This window comes from Lithobates pipiens, unplaced genomic scaffold, assembly GCF_037356315.1.
Source record: "Lithobates pipiens isolate NorthernLeopardFrog02 unplaced genomic scaffold, aLitPip1_a1.2 Scaffold_16, whole genome shotgun sequence".
NCBI lineage: Eukaryota > Metazoa > Chordata > Amphibia > Anura > Ranidae > Lithobates > Lithobates pipiens.
In genome coordinates, this window is record NW_027507748.1 from 614,797,793 (window position 1) to 614,823,172 (window position 25,380).

Below are 25,380 nucleotides of genomic sequence, written 5' to 3' on the forward strand. Positions count from 1 at the left end.
ATGCCTGAGGCCACAGACATCATTCAGATATTGGCATTTTTAGCCGGCGATTCCCTGCACCATAAGAACGATCATAGTGGCTGTTCCGCCGCTTGATCGTTCTTGCGGAGGGGACACTCCTCCCGCCGCCCTCCGGTGCTTGTACCGACTCACTGCTTCCATCGGTGAGTCGGTCACAAGATCCCCCGCCCCCGGATGATACCATAGAGATTTCCGGCGGACCAGATCGTCCCCGGAGTCTCTGATTGTTCGGAGGCCGTACTCCCCGTAAAATCCTTTTCTCTGAAGTTCATTGACGGACACAGCACCCACCCCTCCTAATTTGTACTGCTTTTGACGAACTGAGCTGCTGGATGCAGTGTGAGGGGTTATAGCTGTGCAACTGTTGCTGTGTTTAACACTTTCTGCCTAGTCCTCTCCTAAAGGGACGATATAACGTTAAGGTCAAGAGCTGCTGTGTTTGTCCATGAACTTCAGAGAGAAGGTTTTTACGGCGAGTACAAACATCCTATATTTTTTTTTTTTTTTTTTTTGAGGATATTCCCTTTTTATTAATGTACAACATTGTGAAACAATAGCTATAGCCGTGTTTCAACTGATATAAAATATTATATTTATTTTTTCAGTAGAGGCACCCTTTAAAATTTATGGACAGTCTTGAGGCACCACATTCTAAAATGTAAAAAGACACACTAATGGCTTTACATAATGCAGCAACATCCACACATGGGACACTCAGCGTTGTGTGATTTATTCTTCCAAAGCAAATACTTATTCACACTGGCACTGACTAGTATGCCAATGTTTCTCTTCTACCTCAATTTATCTGTCAGCTAATGTCACTCTAGTGCTGAGGGAGAGGTGCACAAGAAGGTCAAAGATCTGGAGGCAACACACCTTCCTTTAAATCAGTGTTCTACCCGGTTCTGTCATTAAAAAATTATTATTTTTTTTTTTTTTTGTAGCTGCTGACTTTTAATACTCTCACGTGTCCCACAGTCCAGCAATGCGGACATCTGAAGCCTTGCTCCTCTGTGGTGCCGGCATTACTGCTGTGGGCACCCGACTGGCAGCTTCACAGCTGGGTGCGCATGCATGAGTCATGCTGTGCAAAGTGAATGTCCGTGCAGTCTTCTGGGACCTGTGACGTGTCCCAGGAGATTACAGGGAGGGAATGGCTGCCTAGGGGAGATGAGTAGTTGCTTAGGTGGCCTGGAGTTGAAGTAGGAACAGCACCTGTCAAACTAGGTACCTGCTCCCCCTCCAAAATAAAAATGCCAGATGTGGCATGTCAGGGGGTAAGAAGTACTTAAAGCGGAAACTCCACTTTTTGGGAGGAACTCTGCTTTAACTGATATCATTGGTTAGGATGCCAGTGTTTAGAAAGGCATAATGGTGCGTAATGAGAACCTGTGGCTTTGTGCAGCTAAAAGGCAGACTTGATCCACCTGCTGGCTCGTATCCAATTTGATACATTTTTAGGCATTTTGCCAAGGTACCCCAGGGTTCTTGGACACCCTGGTTGAAAAAGGACGTGTAATCTGCAAATGCTGAAAAAATTATATCAAAGAGATCAAAACTTAAATGTAATCGCGGACTGAAGCAAAGCTGAGATCCATTAAAATGGCCTAATGCACAGAAGTGCATATCCTGATCTTCAATAATGTAACCCTGGTCATGAACCTACCTTGTACTGTACAGGGCCTGTACTCTGTAGTATAAGCTTGGGCTTTTGATTCCTGTATGTTCATACTCTGACAGCATGAAACACTCCGTGGCATCTACCTTGCTGCTGTGCAGAGGAATAGAGAATGCTATTAAAACATTCAGTTACTGATTTTCTGTGTTCAAATACATTTTAACTGTTTCCTGTCTGGCTTGCGTCCTCTTTATGGGGGACAAAATGGCACCCCTGCGCAAAACCCCTTACAGGGTTCCCTTTTAAGAGCTGCCAGAGGTGCATGCTACACAGCAGGGGACCTGATGCACGAGCCAGCACGGCTTTGTGTGTGTGTACTAGAGCTGTAACTAATGATTTTGTCTGTCGACTAATCTAGCGATTTTCTTTTTTTGATTAGTCATCGACTATTTTTATTTTTTATTTTTAAGGGGGAGTTGTGGGGAGAGCGTTTGTGGTGTTTCTGGGGGGGCGGCTATGGTGAGAGATCAGGGGTCTTGACAGACCTGACATCTCCCATTTGAGACAGGGAAAGGTACTAGGGACACAGATTCCCCAGTCCCTTTCCAATGTTTCAGTTATGTGAATGGACAATTCACATTCAGAAAACTAAGGAGCCGGGTTTACTGGCTCCTACCTCCGCTCTCCATCCTGAGATACAGGGGGGACGGCTGCATGGGGTGAGGAGAGGCGGACAGATGCACGGAGGGGGACACCCACTGAGAAGAGAGGAAGCAGCGGGGAGGGGGACACGGAGAAGAGGGGGCCAGATGCATGGAGGAGAGGGAGACACGGAGCAGCATGGAGGACGGATGGATGGGGACTGGAGGAGGATAGGGGACAGTCAGCAGTGATCGTGTGTGGGAGAGAAGCACTGCGCTGACCTGCAACTCGTGACGCGTCAATGCCTTTCACGCACGTTGACGTATTTTCGTAATCGTTTACGTTGATTCGTCGTGGCAGCTCTAGTGTGTACACACAAATCCCTGTGCTGTCAAGGGAGAGGAGACATGTTGATTGTTCCTACTAAGTAGGAACAACAATATGTCCTCATCTAGTCAGTCCCATCCCCCGCAGTTAGAACACCCTGAGGGAACACACATTTAACGCCTTGAATGCCTTCCCTGCCAATGACATTTTATACAGTAATCTGTGCATATTTATAGCACTGATCTCTGTATAAATGTCACAGTACCGCTAAACTTGCAGATTACTAGTAAAAAGGAAAAAAATGCCAAATCTTTCCCATAGTTTGTGTGTAATTTTTGAAGAAATTATTTTTTGGGCTAACAAAAAAAAACTGCAGAGGTGATCAAATGCCACCAAAAAGCTCGTTGTGGGGAAAAAGGATGCACATTTTAGTTTGGGTACAACGTTGCAGACCGCAACTATCAAAGTGAAGCAGTGCCAAATTGTAAAGTGCTCTTGTCAGGAAGGGGGTAAAATATATTTTGGGGCTGAAGTGGTTAATTGCATAACTAAATCTGGTGGGGTGTTTCCGTGTACTGGTCCTTATTTGTAAAGTCCTATTAAAACACATTTGGTCCTTCTGTGCAGCATACTGTTCGTGTTCAGTTCTGTTATACATTTTACTGTAATATTCATTTTGTATTTTATTTTTTTTCCCCCATTCTCTCATCAATGTGCTATCCAGTTTCTGGAATTGATGGCTCTTTAACAGATAGCAGTCTTACAGATTCCTACTTCAGCACCAGCTTTATCGGAATGAATGGATTTGGAAGCCCCGCAGAAGCAAATTACCCACGAATGCAGGTAGTAAACTTAAGCCAATCTGTGAGGTGCCTCGAGTGTGTAATCCAGAGATTTAAGCTTATCTTTGAGCAAAAGAGACCACCTCCTTTTTCAGTGTAGCGGACACCACATTGCAAGGGTTTAACATTTTGTTTTAGATGTAGGGGACTGCAAACGGCAGCTTTACCTGTCTGATCCCTGCTTCCACTGGCAGCCACTGCTCTTTTCTCCATGCTACAGCAGTGGACTTTCCCATGGTGTCCCCATGCACAATTCAGGGTTATGGACCCTGCACTTGATGACATTAGAGGACCTGCGACCGCTCGAGTGTTGGAGAAGAGGCTGAAGACCAGACTAAGGCCGCGTACACACGGGCGGACTGTTCGCCCAACTTTGTCCGCTGAACAGTGTTTGGGCGGACAGTCCGTTCGTGTGTGGGCTTTCAGCGGACAGTTTCAGCGGACAGTTGGACGGACAAGGTTTTTCGGAAATTCCGAAAAACTGTCCGCTGAAACCTTGTTTCAGCGAACAGCCCGCTCGTGTGTAGGCTTGTTCGTCAAAGTTGCGCGCATGCTCAGAAAGGATTTTCACGCCGAAAGCTATAATGCAGTGTATAGGACGTCGTATTTTTCGTCCCGTCGTACGTGCTGTTCACGTCATCGCGCACGGTTTCAGCAAACTGTTCGTTTGTCGTGTGTGGGCATGTCCGTCCATGCTAATTTTGAGCGGACTGTTTGCTGAAACTGTTGGACGGACAAAGTTGGGCCAACAGTCCGCGCGTGTGTACGCGGCCTTACAGTGCCAAGGGGGCTGCAAGAGTGGGATTTCAGATGTGTAAAACAGATTTTTATCCTTTGCAGTACCAAGATAGCCCAACTGCACGGGAGCATTTTTCCCTTCCCTGGAGTTAGTTTTAACTTGGGCAAATTTTCATTTGCATCAAAATTTGTTACCAGCATAATATAGGAAGATCTAAAATGTTCTACTTCATTGGATGGTTATTCTGTTATGTGTTTTGATTATATTGGCTAGGGTTTTTTTTTTTTTTTTTTAAAGTGCTGCAGTCTGAGCCTGAGGAAGGAGAGGGCATAGAACTGCACATCACTCAGTGGATCGAGATGGGCTCAGGTAAGTATAAAGAGGACTGGTGGGGGCAGCTGCACTGTTTTTCCTTTTATTTTTTTTTTGTACCACGCTATAGCCAAGACTACAGTGCAGTACTATAGTTCTGGGAGGGCTTCCATAGACATTGAGTGTGCTCTGTGACATTCAGAAACAGGCGATCAGATTGGCGTAAAGGACCAATCATCACACCGCCCCTTTACCATGTGATCAGCTGTTTCCCATCACAACTGACTACATGTAAATGGGCAGTGCTGTATCTGTGAGGAAATGAGTGCTGATAACGGCAAGGCTGTCGGCACACGGTTTACACTGATCATCAGTGAAGAAAAATCACTGATTTGCAAGAATTTGGGATTTCCTTACTGACAATCTTCTGGCAATGCTAGTTACCAGTCACACTGACCCTTTTACTAATTTTGTTGACTCTTTAAATAAAGCATTCCTTATTGCTAATTCTGGCGTAGCACTGCACAGGTTGACTTAGAACAACACTTCATGTAAAACTATATAACCCACAATCCCTGGGGCTCTGTCTAGTCCTGATGCACGTGAAAACCATTACCAGGGCTTAGCATGCTGGAAAAGGTTTAAAAAAAAAAATGTAGCACTGGCACATTTGTGATGAAGTGGTTATGGCTAGGAATGCATGTGACCCAGAATAAGAAGCTGCTTGTCATGCTGATGCACAGGGCCAATGTAGATGAGGTAATCTAATAGTCACAGCACAGAGCTCAATACAATGTAACAGGGATTATAACTACACTAATACCTAGTTAAAACTACAAACATTTTGGCAGTGTACAATGTCTTTAAATGCAAAGCCAATTAAAATGAACTTGCAGAAGCTAAATTCTGATTTATTGCTACTGGTTATACTTGTATGTAATTTTAGCAATTGTACTTCATTTTGTGTGTGTAAATATTTTTTATTTTTTCCTCTTTTGTAGCGAATGACAAACAGCAGCAGTTCTCCAAGCCTTCTCAATGACAGTGCCAAGCCATACACCGGTCATGGTAAGAAGTTTTCCAATATGGGGCAGAATTGCTTTATAATTACAGCATGGTTCAGTAGAGGAATATTAATACTTTTATAGTACCACATTAAAATAGACTTGTATTTTAACCTTTTCCTGCTACAGACCTCTCATGCGTCAGGCCTCAGAAGGGGGTTTTAGACTCTGGGAATGTGTGTAAATTTTAACGCTCTGACTGTCATTCTTCAGGTGGAAGCTATCTGGTGGCTGTGTAGGTTGGGTGGGGGGCGGCAATAAACACAGGTTAACTGCATGCAACCTTTCGTATATGCCTGCTCTATTACAAAGATGGCAGTTATGGTTAAAACACAGGTGTGCTTCAAAGTAGTTGTAAACACTTTTTCATATACATCCACCCACTCCCCTACACCTCAATGAACAGAGCTGAGGCTGTCAATGAGCTGGAAGTTCCTCCCGTCACCATTTTTCTCTTGGTGTCAGGAAAACTTGTTAGAAGTGACTCATGCTGAAAGCAGAGAAACAAGGCAGCCAACCTAACTAACACTTGGTGCTGGTGCACTGGACTGAGAAAGGTACACGCTATATAGGGCTATGCTTTGTTCAGATTTCATGCCTGAGGTTTAAAACCACATCAAGCAATTAGTGCTATCTAAGTTAATTGATGGCTTAAACTTTCCCTGCGGTTTTCATGAATTGGTCCTTCAATAGCAGTGTGTACAAATTCTTTGGAAATCCAGAAAATGTGCTTCTCCTGTGGCCAGTATGTTACTGCAGCACAAGTTGCAAACATTTGGGGGGGGGGGGGGGAACGCTAGAATTTTCTCCAATTCTTCAAATCCCAGAGAAACAGATTGAGGGGCAAACAATTCTCAATTTAAATAACTATTTAAAAAAAACCTTTTACCCATTTCCAAGATTAAAGATTTTTTTGTAAAGGCCACTACTCAGTGTCTGCCAACCCTCTCCTTCAATCCCTGCACTGGCTCCCAATCACCCAGCGAATTAACTTCAAAATACTAATGGCAACATACAAAGCCTTTCACAACTCTGCCCCAAGCTACATCACCAATCTTTTCTCCAAATATCACCCAAATCATCCTCTTCGCTCTTAAGACCGCCTACTCTCAAGCTCTTGTTTCCTCCTTCGATCATCTTCAGGATTTATCCAGAGCCTCTCCCATCCTCTGGAACTTGCTACCTCCCACCTGTCAGGCTATTAGGGGTGCAACGGATTGGATCGTTCCTCGGATCAGTCATGGATAGGATCATTTTTCGGATCAGCAGATAATTGAATTTGCAGAAACTTGTGAAAATTCCACCGCCATATAGTCTCCACTGTAATATTGGCAGCATGGCTGGATACGGCAGAGCATGGCTGGGTATTGGCAGGGTATGGCTGGGTAGGCTGTCAAAGAGCAGCCCTGTGGGCACTACAGATGCAGCCCACAGAGCTGCATCCATCCAATCTCTCCCCCTCCACTGTACAGATCAGTATAGAGAGGGGAGAGAGGATCCGGCGTCATGTCATTTGACGGAGCGATCACATTGAAACGGCCTGGTTGTAGAAAGATGGCGGCTGCTTCAGAGCTAGGTCGAAGCCGCGGCCTTGCCTAAGGCCGTGATCGTGGCATGTGCCGATCCGAGCGGGGTGACCCATTCAGTGATGAGCTGTTGCACCCCTACTGGCTATCCCCTACTGTTGCTACCTTCAGGCCATCCCTGAATACTCTTCTCTTCAAGAAAGCCTATCACGTCTCCAACTAATCTTTTACCATTTCCATCAGCTCATTCCCCACAGTTACAATCTTTAGTACCACCTGCCCCACCCTATAGGATTGTAAGCTCTCCTGAGCAGGGCCCTCTTAATCCTCTTGTATTTTATTGTATAACTGTCATGTATGTATGCATGTCCTGAATAATACGTTTCCAGTAAGCGCATCTTCAAATGCTGCACGTTTTTTGTATGGGGTTTTTTCTTTCTTTTTTTCTTTTTGCCCCTAAATGCTGATATAAACTCTACAATGTGCATAGATACAGAATGACACTGAACAGTGTTTAGGGGCTTCAAATCTGCATTTTTTTTTTTTTTTTTTTTTTTTTTTATCTGCAAGAATGTGTGACAAACACGAAGACCATATACCTTAAAGTGGTTCTAAAGTGTGTGTGTGTGTGTGTGTTTTTACATTTTTCCGCAAAAAGTCCCAGTAACTGTATTGTCTGCCTCCCACACTAAAACACTTTGCCTGACTTGATCTAGTACTGTGCCTGTCTGCAGCAATCTCCTCACTCCCTTCTCACAAAATCTACAGACAGCAACAAGAACCATTGGCTTTCACTGCTGTTAGTGTGGTTGTAAAGGCAGAAGTTTTTTACCTTAATGCATTAAAGCGGTTCTGCACCTTAAAAAAAAGATTAAAAGCCAGCAGCTACAAATATTGCAGCTGCTGACTTTTTTAATTGACACTTACCTGTCCCAGGGTCCAGCGATGTCGGTGGCAGATGAGCGATCGCTCGTCTCTGTTGCCCCCACCGCCATCCTCTGTCAGGGAATCGGGAAGTGAAGCGTTGCGGCTTCACTGCCCGGTTCCCTGCTGCGCATTCGCCAGTCGCGCTGCGCGTCTCTGCTGGTCTCCACTGTGTCCTGGGAACTGTGTGTTTCCCAGAACACAACGGGGGGCAGGACATCTGCGGCAGTCTGTCCCAGAAGTGGGTGCAGATACCTGGATTATCCAGGTAACTGCACCCCCTCCCCCCTGAAAGGTGCCGAATTCTGGCACCGGAGGGGGGAGGGATCAGATGAGCGGAACTTCCCCTTTAGGGTGGAGAACTGCTTTAAGCTAAAAAGCTTTCTGTGTGTGGCACCATTGGTTCCTGCTGCTGTGCCACGGCACCATGTCCTAATGGACACAGGAAGCTGTGGCTCGGATGCCCCACCATAACAAGCTTCGCTGGGGGCTCTCAACAGGAGGAAGGGGCCAGGAGACCCGAAAAGAGGATTTACACGAAATCCTGTGAGCAGCGGTTCCTGAGCCACCCTGTGCAGTTATGGATGTGTCCGCCTGTCTTGGCAGTGTTCTCCCATAGCGCACAGCTCGATATAGGGGGTGCACCCAGAAATGGCAAATGCTGATGGGGGGGGGGGGGGTGGGTTGGGGGAAGAGAGACTACTCCAGAAGAGGAGGTAAGGGGGGCCGCTCTGTGCCAATACTACTGCACAGAGTAGGTAAGAACTCTTAATTTTTAGGTTTAAAAAAATGTATCCTTTTTAGAACCACACATGAACAGGAAGTTTTTGCTGCAGCAGGTGTTAAACAACTTTCTCCAATTTGCACACCGCACTTAATTTAATTTGTTGCGGAGCCTTATAAATAAGTGTCGACATGTATAATTGTGCAGTAAATTGACCAGGTACAGAGTCTCCCGACAAACGCAACTTGAATATAATCTGAGGGTTTTACTAAAGGCATATAGACTGCAATTGCATGCGCAGCTGCTCCCAGATCTTAAGTGTGGTAAATCTTCAGTTTGCAAAGAATAACCAATCTTGGAAGGGATTAACCACTTACAGACCGGACCATTTTGCTGGTCGAAGACCAGACCACTTTTTGCGATTCGGCACTGCGTCGCTTTAACTGACAATTGCGCGGTCGTGCGACGTGGCTCCCAAACAAAATTGACGTCCTTTTTTTTTCCCCACAAATAGAGCTTTCTTTTGGTGGTATTTGATCACCCCTGCGGTTTTTATTTTTTGAGCTATAAACAAAAATAGAGCGTCAATTTTGAAAAACCGCATTATTTTTTTACTTTGTTATAATAAATATCCCCCCCCCCCCCCCAAAAAAAAAAAAATATATATATATATATATATATATTTATTTATTTCCCTCAGATTAGGCCGATACGTATTCTTCTACATATTTTTGGTAAAAAAAAAATCGCAATAAGCGTTTATTGATTGGTTTGCGCAAAAGTTATAGCATTTACAAAATAGAGGTAGTTTTATAGCTTTTTTTTTTTTTTTTTTGTTACTGCGACATTGTGGGGGACCCATCGGACATTTTTGACACATTTTTGGGACCATTGTCATTTTATACAGTAACCACTGCTATATAAATGCAGCGATTCCTGTGTAAATGACACTGGCAGTGAAGGGGTTAACCAGTGGGTGGCAGTGTAGGGGTTAAGTGTTCCTAGGGGTGTGTTACTAACTGTGGGGGGTTGGGCTTTCATTTAGTGAACACTGATCTCTGCTCAAATCACATGGAGCAGAGATCAGCATCACTAGTTGCTAGGCAGAATGGAGAAATGCTGTTTACACTCCTTTTCCTCCATTCAACCGTCCCGTGAGATGATCGAGGGTATGCCCGCGGCGATCGAGTCCGTGGGTCCCGCGACCGGACTCACGGGGGTCCCGACCAGCGCAGGAGCGCGCCGCCGGCGCGCTCCCGATGGCAGGGCGCCATTGAAGATTGGACGTACCTGTACGCCCATAATGCCTGCCCGTGCCATTCTGTCGACTCACATCGTCGTGCGCTGGTCGGGAACCGGTTAAACAGCATTTTTGCTTGCACGTGATTGGACGATGGAAGTCTGCAGAGCTTCTACTAATTTACTAAGCTCTGGAGCATATGCATTTTACAAAGTGCACATTTCATTTGCCTTTAGTAAATCCACCCCAGTGTTTTAAAAGCACAGCGAACTACATTGTGTTAACCATATTGTTCGTTTTTTTTTTTTTTTTTTTTTTTATAGATCCTTTAGGCTCTCCAGCTTCCTCACTGTTTAATGACTTTGCTGGTCTCAGCATTTCTCAGAGACGTAAGGTAGGTGTTTTTTGTTTTTCATATTGACTGACTTTTTTTTTTTTTTTTTTTTTTTTTTTCTTTAGACCTCTTGCTAGCTCTTAATTTTCTCCATTTGGTGCATCTAGTTGGTTCAGAAATATTCTAGAACCTTGCTACCAACCTGTCTAGTTTAGTATATATTTTGAAAAGAGTGGGCTCTGTGCAAAACATTCAGACCAGTGATGCCTTACCATATCAGCAAAGTGATGGTATTCTGCCACCAGTAGAGATGTGTTCAGGATCCCACCAGGAAGGTGACAGCTCATGGACAATCTGTCCAGTTGCAGATCAGGAAATTTCTCGCTGCCTGTGATTAGCCATGTGCAGTGTCTGCTTCCTGGCAGGATCAGGCAGGTGGGATCCTGAACACGCCTTAGCTCCTTCCTGGCCACCAACCTGAAGTGAGGTTAAAGTGATTATAAAGGCAAAAGCATATTTACCTTAATGTATTATCTGCATGAAGTTAAAAGGAAAAGCCTAGTTTCCCCTTCCCACTTAAGTCGCATATCATTTGTGTTCCCCGGACGGGCTCATGCCGATATACGTCGGCAATTTGAAAAGGTATATCTTTGTTATGGCATCAGCTAGCTGCCATAACCCTGGTATCGTCCTCTTCAGTGAGCGGTCTGGTTTCTGATAATGGTGGTATCTGCGACATCACTTGTGGCGGGAGAGGGGGGAGAACTGGCGCAGTTGGTAGCGGCTGAGGTGATCGGGTCCTCTCCCTGGCTTGCTATGGAAATGAGTGAGGGGAAGATGGCTCCCACCCATCTCCATACCATTGCAGGGCGGAAGAAACGTCAAAACGTCACTTCTGCCCATGGCTCTTAAAGCAAGAGTACAGAGTAAGGCTAATATTCATTACCTGCTGAGTATACTCCATCTTCAGGTGACTGGACACTGGTAGACCAAAGGTCTTAAGACAGGAAGTGATCCCCCATATAACCTCTCCCATACAGGAAGCACTTCAGGTGTTTTTTTTTTTTATTTTATTTTTTTCCCACCTGCATGATTTTTGCCTCGGTGTGCCATGACACAAATGCTTTCACAGGAGCGCTGCTGGGCTCAGCAGTTTGTGGTGTTTTATGGCCATGGGGCACACGGCTTTGCCGCACTTGCGCCATAGCCTTTATCTAGGCTTATGAAAATTTGCGTCTTGCGTGAATGCGGTCACACCCATTCGCTGGGACTGCGCACACACGCATAGGACGTTCCAGGGCACACCCAGCTTATTTAAGCTGTGCAAGCCAAGTATGTGGTGCTTCCAGAAGGCAGCTGTGGGACACAGAACAGACAAGTTCAGCGGTTCACTTTTCCTTACCCAGGTCACGTGAGTCACCAGGTGTTGCTTGGCAGGCTAAATGTACTTGACGGGATTGTTGCATAGGGGCTTGGTGAGCCGTATTAAAGGGTCTCTCTTTTTTGAGGTGTTTTAGTTACACCCAAGTACTGTTTGCAGGCATTGAATGTCTTCCAAAAAGAGGAGTGGGGCTAACACCACAGGGAAGGCACACCTACTTCATCAGTAGTTCATGATGAACCTAGTTGTATCCCCTGAAAGGGGGGGGGGGGGGGGAGAGAGAAACATGGTTACTTTCTAGCAGGTGTTTAAAATGTAATTTCTTTATCATTCATTGAGACACAGCAGCTCTTCATGACCTCAGGGTTATATCGCCCCTTTAGGAGTGGACTAGGCTTAAAGTGTTAAACAAAAACACTTGCACAGTACCGCCCAGGGGTCCTACTAGCTACAACCCCTCACACTGCATCCAGTAGCTCCTTTTTTTTTTTTTTTTTTTTTTTTCTTTTTTTTTTTTTTCCTCTTTCTAGTATAGAAGGACCTGGCTCCTGATGGGACCATTTTGTCCTGGGGAATTTTTTTTTTTTTTTTTTCCCCTGCATTTTTAATTCCCGTGATCTTCAATCAACAGCACGGCCATCAAGCGTGAGCAGACCCTAGCTACATGCTTGGTCGGCCACGACATACCACATCTATTGCAGGGTTGACCGGTGAGCTAGGTACACATGACCGGGCTACTGCTGTCTGTGTCAGTGTGCCGTGGCTGGCAGCCACCCCGTACTGCTCGGGTGATGGGTTTGTCTGTGGAATGTGTCCAGCAGTTCCTGCAGGAGTGTCAAGTATGGTTCCACCTGTCTTGGCAGGATGGAGCAGCTGAGCATTCCCTGAGACCTCTCCCTCCCCCTCTTTCCCTCGCTCTAAGACATTTTTTGCTGAGGCCATTTTCTAGTAGCCTCAGGGGGTTTTGCCTTTAGCACTGGCAATTTTCTTCTAGAACAGCATGCTTCCACACAGACTTCTTGTGGATGGCAGAGAGCGGACAGCAGCACGGTACCTGGGTCAGGGTGGTGAGTTCTGCAGGGGGCCCCTCAGTCTTTGCAGCTTAGAGGGTGGATGTTTTGTGTGACTTGCCATAGGTCCCTAAGTGGTGACAGGCGAGTGTGGGTCAGCATGGCGTCAGAAGCTGGCACTTCTTCCCCAGACATCCCTGTGATTGCAGCTGGTTCACCTTCGGTATCTATGGACGCTCTGTCGGCAGTCCTGGAGGCCTTTGTTGCCAGGGTGGAAGTGGCGTGCAGGTGCAAGGGGGTAAAACGCCCCCTCCCCCCGTCTTCTAAGGAAAGCTGATTCAGACTCTGCCCCACTGTGACTGGCGGCCCCTGTTCTGATGTATCAGAGGATGCGAACCAGGACCGTTCGGACAGTGAGGATGACTCTGTCAGCGCAGGAAAAGGCCCTTGTAGGAGCACTTATAGCAGTGTGGGGTACCCTAAAAATGGAGGCTATGGCGGGGGCCATCTACAGAGGTGTCGGTCTCCTTCGGGTCCCACAAGCCAGCCCGCACGCTTAAGGTGTTTCCTTGCTTAACTTATATTGATATGTTTATTTACAAGGAATGGGGGGGGGGGGGGGGGAAACTGCAGTGGGCCTTTTCAGTCCCGAAACGCATGGCAGTGCGTTCTCCCTTTTGAGGAGTTTCCTGAAGAAATGGACATCTCCGATTGTTGACCCCCCCCCCCCCCCCCCCCGGTATCCAGGTTAAATAAGGTAACCATGATTCTGGTGGGACTCCTGCTTTCAAGGACCCTGCCGACACAAAGGCCGAGGCAGTTGCCTTGTCCATGTTTACTGTGGTGGGGTCAGTGTTGCGGCCAGTGTTAGCCATGGGCCAAATTGTTGCACTGTGAATTGGATCATTAACAGGTTTCCCGGTCTGCATGGAGCTGGCAGACCAGTTGGTACAGGGCCTTGAGTATATCTGTGATGTGGCCTTGGATATGGCCCCCTTGCTCCTTAGAGCCTCAGTATCGGCATTATGTCGCCTGATTTGGCTGCGGACCAAGCAGCTAAGAAAGCACTGGCGGCCTTGCCCTTCCAGGGAGAGGGGCTATTTGGAGCCTCACTGGATGACATTAAGATGTTACTGGGGGTAAAAGTACATTGCTCCCACAGTCCAGGAAAGGCAAGGAGCCACGCCGTAGGCAAGGGCCCTCCTTTTTTTTTTTTTTTTTTTTTTCTCGGAAGCAGATTTTTTGTCTGACCGGTAAGAGTTTCTCAGCAGGCACCTTGTCGGACTGGGGATAAAAGCATCCCTGGTTTCGCAAGATTGCAAGATAATCTGTTACCGCATGAAGAGTTGCCCCCGCCAACTCGTGGGGGGAGGTCACCTTCGGGAGTTTGCAGCTCGGTGGACCTCCCTGCTTTCTGACCTGTGGGTCTGCAAAAACTGGTTTCCTCAGGGTACAAGATGGAGTTTGTCTTGTCCGCCAAACAGATTTTTCCCCTCCAACCTTCATCTTCTGCCGGTTCATCGGGAGGCCCTGTTTGGAGTAGTACAGGACCTGCTGCCTACCTATACCGACACCGGAAAGGTTTCAGGGGTTGTTCTCCAATCTGTAGTCCCAAAGAAGGGGCCCGTCTGGTCCTGGACCCCAAGGCCCTCAACAGCTTTGTGAAAGTACAAAAGGTTCAGGATGGAATCGGTTAGCTCAGTGGTCGCTGCACTCCATCAGGGGGATTTCCTGGCATCCCTGGACATCGACGCATACTTGCATGTCCCCATAAGCATCAGAGGTTTCTACGATTTGTGGTCGAAGGCGAGCACTACAAATTTGTAGCGCTCCCTTTTGGCCTGGCGTCGGCAATGATGGTCTTCACAAAGGTGCTAGCCCCAATTTTGGCTTTGCTGAGGCAGCGAGGGATTGCAATCGTGGGTTACCTGGAAGACCTCATTCTGAGGGCAGCTTCTGCCTCAGAATTAAGGGAGACTGTGGCAATCGCCATGCAAACTCTTTGGGAGTTTGGTTGGGTACTGAACCTACAGAAGTCGGTGTTGGTGCTGACAGCCTGGAGTACCTGGGCTTGCTTCTGGACTCCTCAGAGGCGAGAGTCTTTCTCCCTTTGGACAAGTTGCAGACTCTTCAAGCTGCGGTAAAGTTGTTGGTGTCACTCGGTTGTCTGTGTTTTTTGCATGTGAGCCATGGGTCTCATGGTAGCCCCTTTCGAGGCAGTACCGTATGCTCAATTCCACATTCGAGTCTCGCAAAAAGGATATACTGTCAAAATAGGATACATCTCCATTGTCCCTGGAACCGGGAAGTTGTTCCTTCCTCTTCATTGGATGGTGATCACAACAGACGCTATCCTGACCGGATGGGTGGGGGTTTGTAGCATAGTCAGCCCAGGGTCAGTGGGCCTAGGAAGAATCCCACCTGCCGATCGGTGTACTGGAGCTTCAGGCTATCAGCGGTGCCTCTCCACATGTTCAGTGGCTGCAGGGGCATCCGGTCAGGATCCAGTTGGACAACACCGTTCCCCATGACTGAGTCACTCTTTGACGAAACGGACGTTGGTAAGGTGGTGTGCTGATGTCATCGCTGTCTAGGATGGGTGTTTGCCTGCCGGCACTTCTTTATGAACTTTTAATATTTCTACAAATGTAAGTGCAATATTTGATTATAAAATAAAACTGTTTTATTGACTTACACTATGGTGAGTTTTCCTTTTTTCATTGGGATCGTGATTGCTGCTTACTGGTCTGCCCTTTGAGTTTGGATCGTTTGGCTTGTCGTCCTTTTAACCGCAGTTGATTCCTACCATGGGTGTCTGGAGGTTGATTTGACTCCACAGATTTAATACTACAGTCCCTGCTTACCCTCTGGTAAGCGCATATGTTGTGTGGTGGAAGTTCACAAGCACTGGTGTTTCTGTTTGCACAAAAGAATTTGATTGTCACCATTTTCACTTCACTGGACTTTTGATATATAATTTTTTTAGGATTTATCACGTATTACACATTTATTTAATCACATGTTCATTCATGAGTGTGATTTTATATTATGATGATTTTTTTTTTTGGTGTCATTTATTGTCATACTATTACATTATTCTAACTTTATGCGCAGCTATTATGGTATTTGTAGATATCTTACAAATTTGAGCTGCAGCTATATTTTTAGTGGTTTATTTAGCTTTTAGTGCGGCATCTATCTATTTATAAATTTATTATTATAAATTTATTATTATAAATTTATTATTTTACACACACATTGTGCTTCTATCCTTGGCCGTTACACCCCAAAAAGGTGGTTTTGCATTCCTTGGACGTGGTCCGGGCTCTGCCGGTGTATGTCTGCTACGGCTCCTTTTTTTTCGGAGGTCGGACTCGCTGTATCGGTGGCTGGGCCGAAGAAGGAACTGGCGGTCTCATCGGCCATCATTTCTTGGTCGATCAGACAAGATTTTAGTTCAGGCTTATGCCATAAGGGGATGGGCGCCTCCCTTTCTTGTCACTGTGCATTCTACCAGGGCAATTGGTGCCTCTTGGGCTTTCTGACATGACGTGTCCGTTTCCCAGGGGTGTAAGACGGCGACCTGGTCGTCCGTTCACTTTCACTAAACTTACAAGGTTGATGTGAGCGCATCTTCAGATACTTGCTTCGGCCACAAGGTTTTGCAGGCAGCTGTTTAAGGTTGCAACTTCTCCATTGAGGAGCTCTGGTTGTTATGGGTGGAGTTATTGTTTGCGATTCACCCAGCCCCCCCCCCCCCCCCCCTATTTTCTTTTGACACTGCTTGAGGACGTCCCTAAGGTCAAGAAGAGCTGCTGTGTCCATCAATGAACGATAGAGAAAATAGGATTTTTGTACTCGCCGTAAAATCCTTTTCTCTGAAGTTCATTGATGGGACACAGCACCCACCCCCTCCTATTTCTGTTTGTACTGCTTTTGACGAAACTGAGCTGCTGGATGCAGTGTGAGGGGTTATAGCCAGTAGGACCACCCTCTGGCCGCTACTGTGCAAGTGGTGCTGTTAACACTTTCTGCCTAGTCCTCTCCTAAAGGGTTGATATAACCCTAAGGTCAAGAAGAGCTGCTGTCTATGAACTTCTTCAGAGTAGGCTTTTACGGCGAGTACAAAATCCTATTATCTTCCTAGCAAGCGGACTTGTATTGAGTGGATGCTTGGATCCAGTAGATGTTCAGTTATTGTCTTTGGAAGCTTTGTAACTGAAGAAAGTGGAACATGAAAGTGGATTTCTGCTTGTGTTTTTGGCTTTTGTTAACGCTTCTAATGTGGTAGCTAAAACATCTTTTGCAGACTCCTAATCCTACTGCCAGCGAATTTATTCCCAAAGGAGGATCAACGTCACGATTGAGTAACATGTCCCAATCCAACATGTCTGCCTTCTCCCAAGCGCTGTTCTCCCACCCCTCTATGGGAGGTCCTACTTCAGCTGCTCTCGCTCCAGGTAAATACTGGTTTTATAAGAATCTGGCTTAGTGTTACGCCAACCTATATATTCCTGATATGTCTGCTGTAACCTGTACTTGTATGAAAAAATATCCTGTTTGTGTGAAATCCCTGGTGTTCCTGCCAGTCCCTCTGTTTTCCTGTTAAAAACTGACCACGCAAAGCAGGAGAGCACAACACCATGCTTGGTTATCTAGCTATGCAGGAAACGTGGCCTGCTCTCCTCCAATGATCAGACTTTCCCTGACATACCCCACCTGCACAGCCTTTCATTATTGAGATTAGTGTGCTGCTGTTTATCCTCCCCAGCTCTTACGCAGCCTAGCACAGAGGAAATGGGGGGGGGGGTTTATTTACGATCTATGCCCGGATGTTTTGCCTTTAATTTCTATTTTAAACTTAATCGCTTCAACTACTTCCGGGCCGCACATATACTGCGATGGGGTGGCCCGGCTGCACAAAATGTACCTGTACGTTTTTGACTTCTGGGTCTGGGGGTGCATGCTGCCTAACCAAACGCAGCAGAAGCAAATCAGCGGGTCACCTGCAATCATTCGGAGGAGAGACAGAATGCCAGTCTGCCTATGTAAACAAGGCAGACTGTCGTTCTGTTGGACAAGGAGAGGGATCTTGTGTTCCTGCTAATCAGGAGCACAGATGTCTCTTCCTGCAGTCAGTCACTAGTTCCAAAAGTCACTTGGTGTCCACCCACTTTATCCACCTCAATGTTGCAGTCCCACTAAAAATTGCTGATCGCCACCATTACTAGTGTGTGTGTGTGTGTGTGTGTGTGTGTGTGTGTGTGTGTGTGTTTGTGTTTTTTGTTTTTTCTATCCATCTTCTCTCTCCTTATAACAAAATATGTAGCAGAACACACATTGGCCTAAATTGATGAAACTGTGTGTGTGTTTTATTTTTATTTTTTTCCTTCCCAAGGCTTTGCTGCTTAAATGATTAAATTGATGTTCTAGCTCATGCAGAAAGTGTGCAAGAGCCCTTTCACACTGCACTGCCTAGCGCTCCAGCAGTAAAGCGGTGCTATTTGGCCACTAGCGGGGAGGATTTAACCACCTGCTAGCAGCTGAAAAGGCGTTAAAGCTGTCTGCAAAATGCCACCGGAGCAGCGTTTTGCCAGTAGTATCACAGCGCTGCCTCATTGATTTCAATGGGGAGCAGCGGTGAGTTCACAGCTCCAAAGAAGCTGCTGACAGGACTTTTTCTGACGCCCTTCCACGCACTGCTCCAGTCCTCGGGCTTTCACACTGGAGTGCACGAAGCAGCTGTTTCAGGGTGTTTTGCAGGCGCTATTTCTTTATCGTACATCATGGGACACAGAGCCTTAAGTATTTACTTGGTGGGTTATAGCTACCTTCAGGTGTTTACACTGGCACACCCAATACAGGAAGTTGACTCCCCTATATAACCCCTCCTCCTTCCCAGGAGTACCTCCAGTTTTTTTTCACCAGTGTCTAAAGGTGTTGGCACACGTGAAGTTCTGCTCTGCAGAGCTCCAGGAGGGATCCATGCTGGATTTAAAAAGCCTTCACAACCGGATCCATTTCCCCCACTACAGCTCCCGGATGGTACCAGGGCCTTGCATGGAACAAGGTTTTGCCTGTAATGCTCCTCTTTGAGGGCTGGACCCTAAAAACCAGGACTCTTTTTGGTCTTGTTACATTAACTAAACCTGTGCTGAGGGGTGCTATACATGGTCCAAAGGAGTGGAACCTCTATTAAAAGGGCCCCAGCCTTTGAAGATTGAACCACGCTACCCGCTGTGATGGGTGATGTTTGGATTTCTGTTTTACAGCAGTATACTGCAGCGAGGAAAAGGTAAGAGGAAAGCATAGTAACTGAAAAGTCCACCTATGACTTTTCTTTCAATTTATATTGTAAAATGCCTTAAACTCCCCTAGAGGGAGTAATAGTGTGTAAGGGGGTCTCTCTCTTGGAGTACCTTTTTTGCACTATGGCTTCAAGGCTTACTACTAAGGCACCAAAACCACCCACAGGCGCTGGGAACTCCAGACATTCCTCCACATTGTCATCCTCTCCAGAGGTACCTGATATGGCAAGCCAGGGTGAATCATTGGAAGCAATTGGTGCAATTGCTGCTCACACTTCAGCTCCTGTATAGGTGACTGAAGATCCATTTTCCTCTACCCTGCAGGGCTTAGAAGGAAGATTATCGGCTTTAATCGCACCCTCCCTTAAAGGTGATAAGAAGCATGCTAGCTCCCTCTCCCAATCCAAACCCCTTACCAGGGGAACAATGGGGACAGGATGAGGTATTGCCCTCAAACGATTGTGAAAAACAGAGTACTCCTCTGCAGCTTAACCGGTTCCCAACCGGCGCACGCCGATGTACGTCGGCAGAATGGCACGGGCAGACATATTGGCGTACAGGTACGTCCAATCTCTAATGCCGCCCTGCCATCGCTAGCACGCTGCCGGTCGGGACCCCAGTGAGTCCGGTCGCGGGTCCTGCGGACTTGATCGCCGCGGGCATACCCGCGATCGCCTCACGGGGCGGCTGAACGGAGAAATGCCGTTTGTAAACGGCATCTCCCCATTCTGCCTAGCAACTAGTGACCCTGATCTCTGCTCCATGTGATTGAAGCAGAGATCAGTGTTCACTAAATGAAAGCCCAACCCCCCACAATAACGCACCCCTAGGAACACTTAACCCCTACACTGCCACCCACTGGTTAACCCCTTCACTGCCAGTGTCATTTACACAGGAATCACTGCATTTATATAGCAGTGATTGCTGTATAAATGACAATGGTCCCAAAAATGTGTCAAATGTCCTCAGTGTCCGCCATAATGTCGCAGTCACAATAAAAGTTGCTGATCGCCGCCATTACTAGTAAAAAAAATTTATAATTTCATAAAACTATCCCCTATTTTGTAAACGCTATAACTTTTGCGCAAACCAGTCAATTGCTTATTGCGATTTTATATATTTTTATTTTATTACCAAAAATATGTACAATACATATCGGCCTAAACTGAGGGGGGAAAAAAGTGTTTTTGTGTTTTTTTTTTTTTTTTTTTTTCTTCTTCAAAATTGTCGCTCTATATTTTTGTTTATAGCGCAAAAAATAAACCGCAGGGGTGATAAAATACCACCAAAAGAGAGCTCTATTTGTGGGGGGAAAAAAGACGCCAATTTTGTTTGGGAGCCACGTCGCATGACCTTGCAATTGTCAGTTAAAGCGACACAGTGCCAAATCGCAAAAAGTGGTCTGGTCTTTGACCAGCAAAATGGTCTGGGGCTGAAGTGGTTAAACAGTTGACGTTTCAGCTTCACAATCTGAGGTACAAATCCTTACGGACATGGTATGCTCCACTTTCATGCTACTCCTAACAGTCAAGTTGAAAGTCTGGGTTCCTTGAAACCTTCACAACCAGTGCACACATTTCCAGTCCACACATTACTAGAGAAGCTTATTTATACCAAATGGGATCGTTCATTTTCTCCCTCCAAAGAGTCTGTTCTCTATCCTAATGGAGGAAATTTTTCCAAAAGATGGAAAGTTCCAACTGCGATCCAGTGTGAATTAAAGTTTAACTTGCCCAATGGGCAATGCACAAATGTAAAGGATCTGACAGATAAAAAGTTATCATTCCTGCTTAACCGCTTCGCGCCTGCCCTATAGCCGAAAGATGGCAACAGAGCGGACGCTAACTGCCGGGAGGCAGTCCCTGGACGGCCTCCTGTTTACTTCACCTCTGGGCACGCATCGGGGAAGTTCTGTGCTGGCCGTGTCCCTTGGACACAGCCAGTCACAGATCGCTGTAAACGGCCAATCACAGCGGCCGTTTACAGCGCGATCGGCGTGTCCAATGAGAGATGATCTCATATGTAAACATATGAGATCATCTCTCAGCGCCGCTCTCCCTCCTCACAAAAACAAATGTGTGTCAGTGTCATCAGTGCCACGTGTCAGTGTCACGTGTCATTGTCCTGGTGCTCCAGGGCCTTTAAAAGTGTAATAGGTAGTCAGCAAGTTAGATGTGTAATTTATGCTCCTAGAACACATGATGGCGCTCCCTGCATGTTGGGCCTCTCTGTGGCCAGGCTGTGAAAGTCCCACACATGTGGTCTTGTAATACTCAGGAGTAGCAGAATTTTTTTGGGGGTGTCATTTGTGGTATACACATGCCATGTGAGAGAAATAACAATTTGGGGGGGGAATCTTAAGTTTGCAAAAAAATTGTGGGAAAAAATTACAACATCAAAAAGCTCACTATGCCTTACTAAATACCTTGGAATGTCTACTTTCCAAAAAGGGGTAATTTGGGGGGTATTTGTACTTTCCTGACGTCAGATGTGATCAATTTTGTATGATTTGAACCACAGCTTGTAGACTCTCTAACTTTCACAAAGACCAAATAATATCCACTAATTTGGGTTATTTTTACCAAATATATGTAGCAGTATAAATTGTGGCCAAAATTTATGAAGAAAAATTTATAATTTGCATAATTTTGTCACAAACAAATATGCGTTTGTTTGTTTTTTTTTTCTACATTTTCGGTCTTTTTCATAGCGCAAAAAAAAAAACCCCCAGAGGTGATCAAATACCGCCAAAAAGCTCTATGGGGGGAAAAAAGGACAAAATTAATTTGGGGTACAGTGTTGCATGACTGAGTAATTGCCATTCAAAGTGTGAGAGCACCAAAAGCTGAAAATTGGTCTGGGCAGGAGGGGTGTTTAAGTGCCCAGTAGGCAAGTGGTTAAAATCCTCCTTTTTGTCTTTAGCAGGTACTGTTGCTTAGCCTGCAATTGCAGCTATAGGCATCTGTCAGTCCTTAAAAGACCATTTTGCAGAGACCCTTAACGAGCTCCCTGTGCAACAGACAAGTGAGTTGGCCGATTTACCAAAGCATTGTTTTGCCATAGATGCTATAAAGCAGGGATATGCAACTAGCGGACCTCCAGCTGTTGCAGAACTACAAGTCCCATGAGGCATAGCAAGACTCTGACAGCCACAACAATGACACCCAAAGGCAGAGGCATGATGGGACTTGTAGTTTTGCAACAGCTGGAGGTCCGCTAATTGCATATCCTTGCTATAAAGGATTCTATTCCCCAGGCGTCTCGCACTTGTGCTAGTACACATGCGTAGGACCCTTTGGCTAAAAGGTTGAGCTTCGGAAGCACCCTGCAAAAACCTACTGTCTAGTTTCCCATTTCATGGGGAGCGATGATTTGTATAAATACATCATGACAATTTCTTTTTAGTTTGCGGCTAGCCACAGCACCATGGGTATTCACAAAAATACTGGCCTCACCTCTAGCCAGGTTGAGGGCACAGGGCATAATAGTGTTGGCGTACTTAGACGATCTATTAATAGACCAGTCAGTGACTCGCTTAAGGCCAAGGGTACGCATTACAACCTGGAAAGGCTCAGTTGGATCCTCAACCTAGAGAAGTCATCCTTGGAACCAGTAAGAAGCTGGATTACTTAGGCCTGATCATAGATACAGCTCAGAAAGGGATGTTCTTGCCTCCAGCAAAGATCAGCTCCATACAAGAGCTGGTACGGATGGTCAGGTCAAAAACAAATCCTTCAATTCGCCTTTGCATGAGGTTGTTGAAAGATGGTAGCTTCATTAAAAACAGTCCCCTATGCCCAGTTCCATTCATGACTGTTGCAAAACAGAATCCTCCTCTGCTTGTAACAAGACTATCCAAGCATGCCACTATGGCTGTCCCCAAGTGTCTCAAAGCCTCAGTTGGTCGTTGCGAAGCCAGAATTTGCTGAAGGGGAAATCCTTCAGACCAATCTGAAAAGTAGTAACGACAGATGCCAGTCTCTCAAGCTGGGGAGTGGTACTAGACTACTGTCCAGGGACAGTGGTCAAAACTTGAAAGAGCCCTGCCCATCAACATCCCAGCATTTCGGGTAGTGTATCTGGCTCTGAAAACCTGGACCTCCATGATAAATTGTCAAGTCTGGATTCAATTGGACTGTGTGTGTGTGTGTTTTCACCAAGGGGGCACCATCAGTCTCTCAGCTCAGAGAGGTGAACCATATCCTTACTTGGGCAGAAAGGAATGTCCCATCCCGATCGGCAGTTTTCATTCCGGGAGTAGAAATTGGCAGGCGGACTATCCAAGTCACCAGCAGTTATTCCCAGGGGAGTGGTCTCTTCACCCTGAAATGTTTCGGGCTGTTTGCCAAAGATGGGGGACTCCAGACATGGATCTTCTAGTGTCCAAATTCAGCATGAAGTTGGTCAACATTGTGTCCGGAACAAGGGATCCATTCGCATTGCGGAATAGATGCGCTGGTAACCCTGTGGGATCAGTTTTCACTGATCTACGCTTTTCCCCTGGTTTTCAGTTGCTACCTCGACTTCTTTGCAGGATCGAGCTGGAAAGCAAGCCGATAATTCTGGTAGCACCAGCTTGGCCCAGAAGGTCATGGTACGCAGAGATCGTAAAGATGGCAGTGGAGGATCCTTGGCCTCTCCCACTAAGGCCAGACCTGCTATCACAGGGGCCGATGTTCTATCCTACTTTACGAACACTAAATTTAATGGCTTGGCTATTGAAACCCACATTCTGAAGGAGTGTGGGCTTTCCAAGTGTGTTATCTCAACTTAAACCCTCCTCATGACCAGACCAATTTTCAGCTTTCGGTGCTCACTTTGACAATTACTCAGTCATGTAATACTGCACCCAAATTTTGTCCTTTTTTTTTTTTTTTTTTTCATGCAAATAGAGCTTTCTTTTGGTGGTATTTGATCACATCTAGGTTTATTTTATTTTTTGCGCTATAAATGAAAAAAAACTAATTTTGAAAGCGCATTTTTCTTTGTTTCTGTGATAACTTTGCTAATTAATTTTTTTTTTCTTCATAAATTTTGGCCACAATTTATACTGCTACATATATTTGGTAAAAAAAACAAAACAAATTATTTGGTCTTTGTGAAAGTTGGAGTCTACAAGCAGTGGTGCAAATCACAAAATATTGATCACACCTGATGTACTGGTGGCCTATCTCATTTCTTGCGACCTGAACAAGCCAGGAAAGTACAAATACCCCCCAAATGACTCCTTTTTATGAAAGTAGGCATTCCAAGGTATCTAGTAAAAGGCATGGTGAGCTTTTTTTTTTTTTCCCCAAAAATATTTAAGTTTTCAGTATATAAATGTTACAATTACTGTAAAATAAAGAATAAAAGCGTGCGCAGACTCCTTTCCTGATTCGTCTAACATCATCAATATCTAGAATCTGACTAACCATGAGATGTATATATTTTACCAGACTTTAAAGAGCATACAATTCAGCTTTATCCAACCAAACATACATGGGGGACCCCTGTGAGCAATTCTACTAACATTTTTAAGGGATGCCATACTGATACCCCACTGATCCCTTGTTTAAATCGTGGCCTGTTTCCTCCAGACCCTAGACCATAAATCCCAACATTTCGTGAGAAACTTTAGAGAACCTTCTTTAGTTGCCATGTTTTTCATAAATGGAGTCATTTACCAACTGCAGTGCCTCCCCTACCGATGGGGCAATGTCGGTTTTCCAATGCTGTGCAAGCACTAACCGGGCTGCATACAAAACATGTAGTGCTACGGTCCGGCAAAATGTAGGATATATATGTCTACGCTCAGAAGGGCCTGCTCTGCTTTAAGAGGATTTAAGATACCAGTAATTCTCGCTATTACTCTTGCAATTGCCACCCAAAAGCTACGTATGTGTCAGGTTGCCCACCTGACCACATCTTCTCCAACAAAGGTTGGAGGTGTTGCCTTTGAATTTCGCCAAAGTATATGGAGTCTTGTACCATCTGTATCTTATGGGCAGCTTTTCTAAAGTTGGATCATTTTTTATAAGTGTATGTACTTTTAATCGCCTGTGACCACTGATCCCTTGAAATGGTAACATTTAGGTCAGCTCCCCATTTAAGGTGCTGCGTAGACATTTGGAAACATCTTTTGTCTTGAAGGTCATTGTAGACAACTGAGATGCCTTTAAGTTTGGGTGAGGGTTGCCACAGTTCCCACAGCTTCTCTGATAAGTCTACATAGCACACGTTTTTATTTGCCAGAATACTAGAGACCCTGGCGTAAGTTATAAATTCGTTAGCCGGTAGAGAGTGTGTGGTTAGTAATTGTGCAAATGTGTTCATCTTCCCACGGTCATATAAGTCATGTATATAGTTTATTCCATAATTCCCCCAGT

The 25,380-nt window shown here is 45.7% G+C and overlaps 1 protein-coding gene across 1 annotated transcript in view; it reads left to right on the top strand.

Annotated features, from left to right (window-relative positions):
- Positions 1 to 25,380, top strand: part of PAN3 (poly(A) specific ribonuclease subunit PAN3) — a 115,743-nt gene that overhangs the window by 17,664 nt on the left and 72,699 nt on the right. The window contains exons 2-5 of the mRNA XM_077484076.1: positions 3,333 to 3,451; positions 5,503 to 5,569; positions 10,303 to 10,373; positions 17,014 to 17,164. Of these exons, the coding sequence (XP_077340202.1) occupies positions 3,333 to 3,451; positions 5,503 to 5,569; positions 10,303 to 10,373; positions 17,014 to 17,164 (408 nt within the window). The remainder of the gene's footprint in view (positions 1 to 3,332; positions 3,452 to 5,502; positions 5,570 to 10,302; positions 10,374 to 17,013; positions 17,165 to 25,380) is intronic.